This window comes from Vombatus ursinus, unplaced genomic scaffold, assembly GCF_900497805.2.
Source record: "Vombatus ursinus unplaced genomic scaffold, bare-nosed wombat genome assembly UNPS02014839.1, whole genome shotgun sequence".
Classification (NCBI taxonomy): domain Eukaryota; kingdom Metazoa; phylum Chordata; class Mammalia; order Diprotodontia; family Vombatidae; genus Vombatus; species Vombatus ursinus.
Window position 1 is genome coordinate 6,950,296 of NW_020954617.1, and position 5,681 is coordinate 6,955,976.

Genomic DNA, 5,681 nt, shown 5'->3' on the forward strand with positions numbered 1-5,681 from the left:
AGTCCAGTTCAGTCTAATCTCTTATACCTCCTTCATATATCCCTCTATACAATGGGAACTGGTAAAAATAATCCCTAGTCATCGAAGAAAGATTTAATTATGTTCAGTGAACTAGGTTTCTTGTTGTTTAGTCATTTGTCATTCTTGTCTGACTCTTCGTGATCCCATTTTGGGGTTTTCTTGGCAAAGACACTGGAGTGGCTTGCCATATCCTTCTCCAGCTCTTTTCACAGATGAGGAAACTGAGGCAAACAGGGTTAAGTGGCTTGCCCAGAGTCACACAGCTTTGAAGTGGGAGGCCAGGTGTAAGCTCTGGAAGATGAGTCTTCTTGACTCCACACTTTGCCACCTAGCTGCGCCACCTAGGCTTAACTAGGCACTAAGGATACAAAGATGGGGGTGGGAGAAAAGGCACAGTGCTGCCTTCATGGAACTTATAATCTAAAAACGATGGCATTTACAAAAATGAGTATGATACCAGGGAGAATGTATTTAGGGCACAGGAGAGGTTCAGCAGAGAAATTTAAACTAATAATATTTTAAGAAAGATTTTCAATAGTAAGAGTTAAAACCAAAATAGTCCTTCTATTACCCAGGAATTCAATTAACCAGAATTCCCCATTCTCTGCAAGGGAAAACCACTGGATATCTTATCAAACAAGAATTGTAAAGTTCTTTCCCTGTTTCTCTCACCCTAGAATAAAGTGGCTGAAATAGCTGCTGAGTCTGTGGCATCCCTTTATGGCACCAAGTACAAAGTGGGACCGATCTGTTCTGTCATATGTAAGTGTTTTATGGGCTTGGAGGTTTGCAAGTATGTCACTATATATACTGTGGTCTTAGTCTCTGAAGTAAAAAGGATTGTCCCTTCAACCTATGAATCCCAATACTGCTCTTTGCTCAACTCAACTCACGGTTGCTCAACTCAACCATGGCAGGACTTCTCTATGAGCTGAATGGTGACTTGGACAAAGATTCCCAGAAATTTGAGAGAATGTGTTCTGTGGCACACTTCTCAGAGAATCTTAAGGGTAGGAGGGATCACAGAGGTCATCTAGTCCAATGGTGTCCAACTCAAATAGAAATGGGTCCCTGTGGGCTTCATATTGACTTAGAAAACCACAAATTAACACTGTCTACGTTGTATTGCATTTTTATTTATTTTGTTAAGCATTTCCCAATTAAATTTTAATCTGGTTCCAGAGCATTCTGTAGTTTTGTAGCAATCAAGGTGGAGGCCTCTATAATCTAGTCCAATCTGAACTGTGAATCTTCTCCATTGTATCCTCAACAAATGGTCATCTAGCCTCCATCAGGAGAACTACAGTGTTGGGGAAAACGATGCTTTCAGAGGCAGCCCTTTCCATTTTTAGACATCAAACACCTACTTGCCACTAGATGGAACAAAACAGTCACATTTGGGCCTGTTGTCCTCTGTAGCTCTTCCTTGGTGCAAATGTGATTCAACCAGCACTTTTAACTCAGGCTTTGTTGTTTCATTAATGTTTTTCTTTCTGATAATGAAGCTGATGACGGCTAAGGCTCATGGTCTCAGTCCTGTGTCCACAAGGAAAGGTCTTTGGGGACACTTTAAAGGTGACCCAGGCAGCCAGATGCCTATGCTCTAGGTCAGTCATTTGGCTCTACTGATTGTGGAGAAGGTGGGAGATAAAGGAACTTTGGAACAAAACCAAGAAAAACTCTGGGAAGTCCCTTGTATTCCTAGAGGTCTCCTATACTCATCCGGGGATGGGGAAGGCAACAAAGATTCCCATGTTTATTGGAGAATCTCTAAGGCTCCCTCTGGCTCTGCTTTAAAATCCCCACGGTATATTGTCTTTCTTGCTAACAGAGCAGGAAATCAGGTATCCTATTGGGGATACTCATGAGATATTTGAGTATCACAGGCCCAATGACTCTCCTTAAATAAGTATTTCTTATTAGCCCTTGATCCAAAGCAAGCAGATTACTCTAGGGGAATATCAGAGTTGATCCTGTTACCACATCCGCTCCCTGGGACCACGCAATAAAAATGGGAAATCTATTAGCCCTTCTTCTTATGGTCACTAAGACTGTATTTCTCTCCAAACTTTTTTTTTTTTAATCATGTGAGGTATCATTCCATCCAAAGCGAGAGTCCAAGGAAGAAGAGACGCGGTCACGTCACTCCCAGCATCCTTTACCACCTTCCTATCCAGTGAGGGGTCATAGGGGTGGGGAACAGACCCAGTTTACTCTTCCAGAGCCTAAGTTTGTCACCGAGGACCAACAACAACCAAGTGTGAGTGGCCACATGAGTATTTAGGACTTGAATAGCACATAGGTGGCTGAGATGCCAAGCAGGGCGACGGCACCAGATCTGCTTGTGTTGCCAGTCAAGGAACTAGCTATCATTAATTTTGGCTCTGTACTCTTTTACAAAGAAATTACATTGCTTAGGTATAGTCTTGCTGGGGAGAGTCTGGTTGACTTCTCAAAGTTTCTCCACGACAGGCTGAAAAATTGCCAGGTGTTAATAATAAGGCGGCAATATTCTAGTCTGACACTAGGGACTGCTGTGAGCTCATTCAACTTACATGTCCTCTTCATGGGTTTGAGGCTCAGACAAGTTCTTATTGTGCTACACAGCTAGAGTTGACCCCATTTTCTTGGCTTCATTTCAACCGAACCAATCACCGCATTTTGCATATTTGTCTCAGTGGAATCATCTACCTTGCTTCCTGTCCGATGATGCCATGATGCTCTCCTGTGCAGGTGTAGAACACCTGCTCTACTCCGCCCCAGAAGTGGTTACATTTCTATGGCAAGTAAAACATTCCTGGCTGCTGTGTCCCCAACTGGTAAGGGCACCAGGAATCCAACTAATAGGTGCTTTGTCAATGAACAATTTCTGAGGTGCTTTCAAAGAATCATTAAGTCACAATTAAAAGGAACTTTAAAAGTCATTCAAATCAACAAACATTTATCATTTCCTATTTACAAACTATTGTGCTAGGCACTAGAGATATAAAGATGTGAGCGTAGGGGAGTGGGGGAAGGGAAGGACACAGTCGTCAACAAATAATCCTTACAATCTAATAATGATGACATTTACACAAGTAAGTATAATACCAGGTAGAATGTGTTAAGGGCAAAAGAGAGGTACAGGTAAAGTTTTGGAATGAAGAATGATTGCTTTTAGCTGGGGAAATCAAGGAAGTCTTTAGGAAGGAGATGGCTCTTGAGCTGGACTTCGAAAGAAGAGAAGGATTTTAACCTATGAAGGGAATATGTTCCAGGTACAGAGGTAGTAAATATTGAGGAATGGAGTTGGGAAGAGCTAGTTGTCCAGTTTGGCTGGACCCCCAGAGCATATGAAATAGAGTAATTCAAAAGACCAAAAGGGAGGCAGTCAGGTGGTGTAGTGGACAGAGTGCCAGTGCTCGAGTCAGGAGGACCTGAGCTCAAATCTGCTCTCAGATACTTATTAGCTGTGTGACCCTGGGTAAGCTACTTAACCCTGTTTGCCTCAGTTTCCTCATCTGTAAAAAGAGCTGGAGAAGGAAGAGGCAAACCACTCCAGTATCTTTGTCAAGAAAACCCCAAATGGGGTCACAAAGAATGGAACACAACTGAAATGACTCAACATCAAGACTAGAAGAGTAAGTTGGAGTCAGACCAAGGAGGGATTTAAATATTGAGCTAAGAGTTTTGTATTTTATCCTACAGGCAGTAGGGAGCCTCAGAAAGTAACTGGTCTCACTTCCCATCCAGTGGGTGAATCCCTTGTCTACACCATCCTTATAGGTGCTCTTTCAATTTTGGGGAGCAGTACCGGCACTCCTGACCCCTCAGCGTATTCCAAATCTTTTCTGATGGGGTTTTGATTCTTCTTTTTTGAGGTTCTATTAGTCTTTTGTTGTTTACACCCCAGTTATACTATATTTCCTCTTCATATGAGACCTTTATTAACAGAAATAATTAAGGAAAACTGACAAGGACACTGTAACACTATATGTCCCCTTATGTACCTGGAGTCTTCCACCTGTCTGTCAGAAGAGAGAACTGTGTTTCACCACATACTTTGGGCCCACAAATGGTTATCGAATTTGATCTGAGTCCACCTTCCTTTTAATGTTGCTGTTGTTTAGACGTTCCCTATATGGAGGCAGTGGTGTTATCGAGGGGATAGAAAGCCAGCCTCAAAGGCAAGAAGAACTGAGTTCAAATCCCCGCTCTGACACTTACTACGTGACCCTAGGTAGATCACAACTTCTCAGTTCTCTGGGTATCCCTTTAAAATGATAAGTTATATCCTTATATATGCCTTACCTGCATAGGAGAAGGAGTTCCCTACACCATTGAAATCACAAGTCCTGTCCCTATCTCAGTTTTTTCATCTGAAAAATGAGAGGATTGGGCTTCTGAGGATCCTCTTAGCTCTGAATCTGATACTTTGTTTACATTATTGTCGTTACTATGTCTAGTTCTCCTGGTTCTGCTTTATTTCCTCTGTCTCAGTTCATACAACTTCTGAAATCTTCATATTATTTGTTAGTTACTCTGTAATCATTCACATACGCCAGTTTGCTGAGTCATCCCCAAACCTATTTCTTGATACCGCAAAAAGTCTAGCTCTTCATACTTTAGTCTGTATGGAACCTTTCTTTTTCGCTTTGGCCTTAGTAGGGGTATATGACTAGTGGTAGGATCACTGGCTCAATAATAATATGGACAGTTCAGTCACTTTCTAGTATGATTCCAAATTGTTTTCTAGACTGATTGTACCTATTTACACTCCATCAAATCTAACAGCACATCTATTTCCCTACAGAACCTCTAACATTGACTATTTCTGTCTTTTATCATCTTTGCCAATTTGATGGGTATGAGGTAGCACGTCCTGTCCATTTTTTAGAACCCAGTGGATTACTTAGTGGAAATAGTTATAACATGAAGTCCTGGGATAAGGTCCCAGAGAGGCCAAAGACAAGTAATTTTAGTGATGTGGGTTAAAAAAAAAAAATCAGTACTTCAAGTATTTGTTGAATGCTTACTATTTATCTAGGACCGTGCTGGATGCTATGGATGGTGAAGAGATTTAGAACAAATTAATTACCTGATTTGCCATGAATTTACAAAACTAACCAGCAGTGGGGCAGCTAGGTGGTGCAGTGGATAGAGCACTGGCCGTGGAGTCAGAAGGACCTAAGTTCAAATCCAGCCTCAGATACTTAACATGTACTAGCTGTGTGATACTGGCCAAGTCACTTACCCCTATTGCCTAGCCAAAAAAAAAAAAAAGAAAGAAACTGAATTAGACGTTGCATGTTTTCTTCCCTTTGTAATGTCTAGGACCCACAGAAAAATACCTTGTTCAGTATCTTGGCTCAACCTCAGAAAAGTGTAAAAGTTAGTAAACAGTGCTGTTCAAGGTTATGAGAAAAGCCAGGTGAGAATAATTCTAAGAACAGGCCAGTGAGGCTGCAGATGATAGGAAAACACTCCACGTTGGTATAGGGCCCTTCTTGCCTTCCACAGCCCTTTCTCATCTCATTGTGTAGCATTAGCCAAGGGGTAGCCAACACCATTCAGCTATCTCTAACAAAAAAAAAAAAAGAGGATGAAGGGGAGAAGGAGATATCTGATTGGTCTTTGTGAACATTGGAATTTAATACAGCATAGCTGTCAGGAGAAGGCAA

The 5,681-nt window shown here is 41.6% G+C and overlaps 1 protein-coding gene across 2 annotated transcripts in view; it reads left to right on the forward strand.

Moving 5' to 3' along the window:
• Positions 1 to 5,681, forward strand: part of CPA2 (carboxypeptidase A2) — a 34,360-nt gene that overhangs the window by 27,895 nt on the left and 784 nt on the right. The window contains exons 10-11 of one of the 2 annotated variants that reach the window (XR_003567124.1): positions 699 to 783; positions 2,700 to 2,840. Coding sequence is in view for 1 of the 2 variants with exons in the window: in XM_027840164.1 (XP_027695965.1) it covers positions 699 to 783 (85 nt within the window). In the remaining variant the exon portion in view is untranslated. The remainder of the gene's footprint in view (positions 1 to 698; positions 784 to 2,699; positions 2,841 to 5,681) is intronic. The other variant, XM_027840164.1, reaches the window with a different exon arrangement.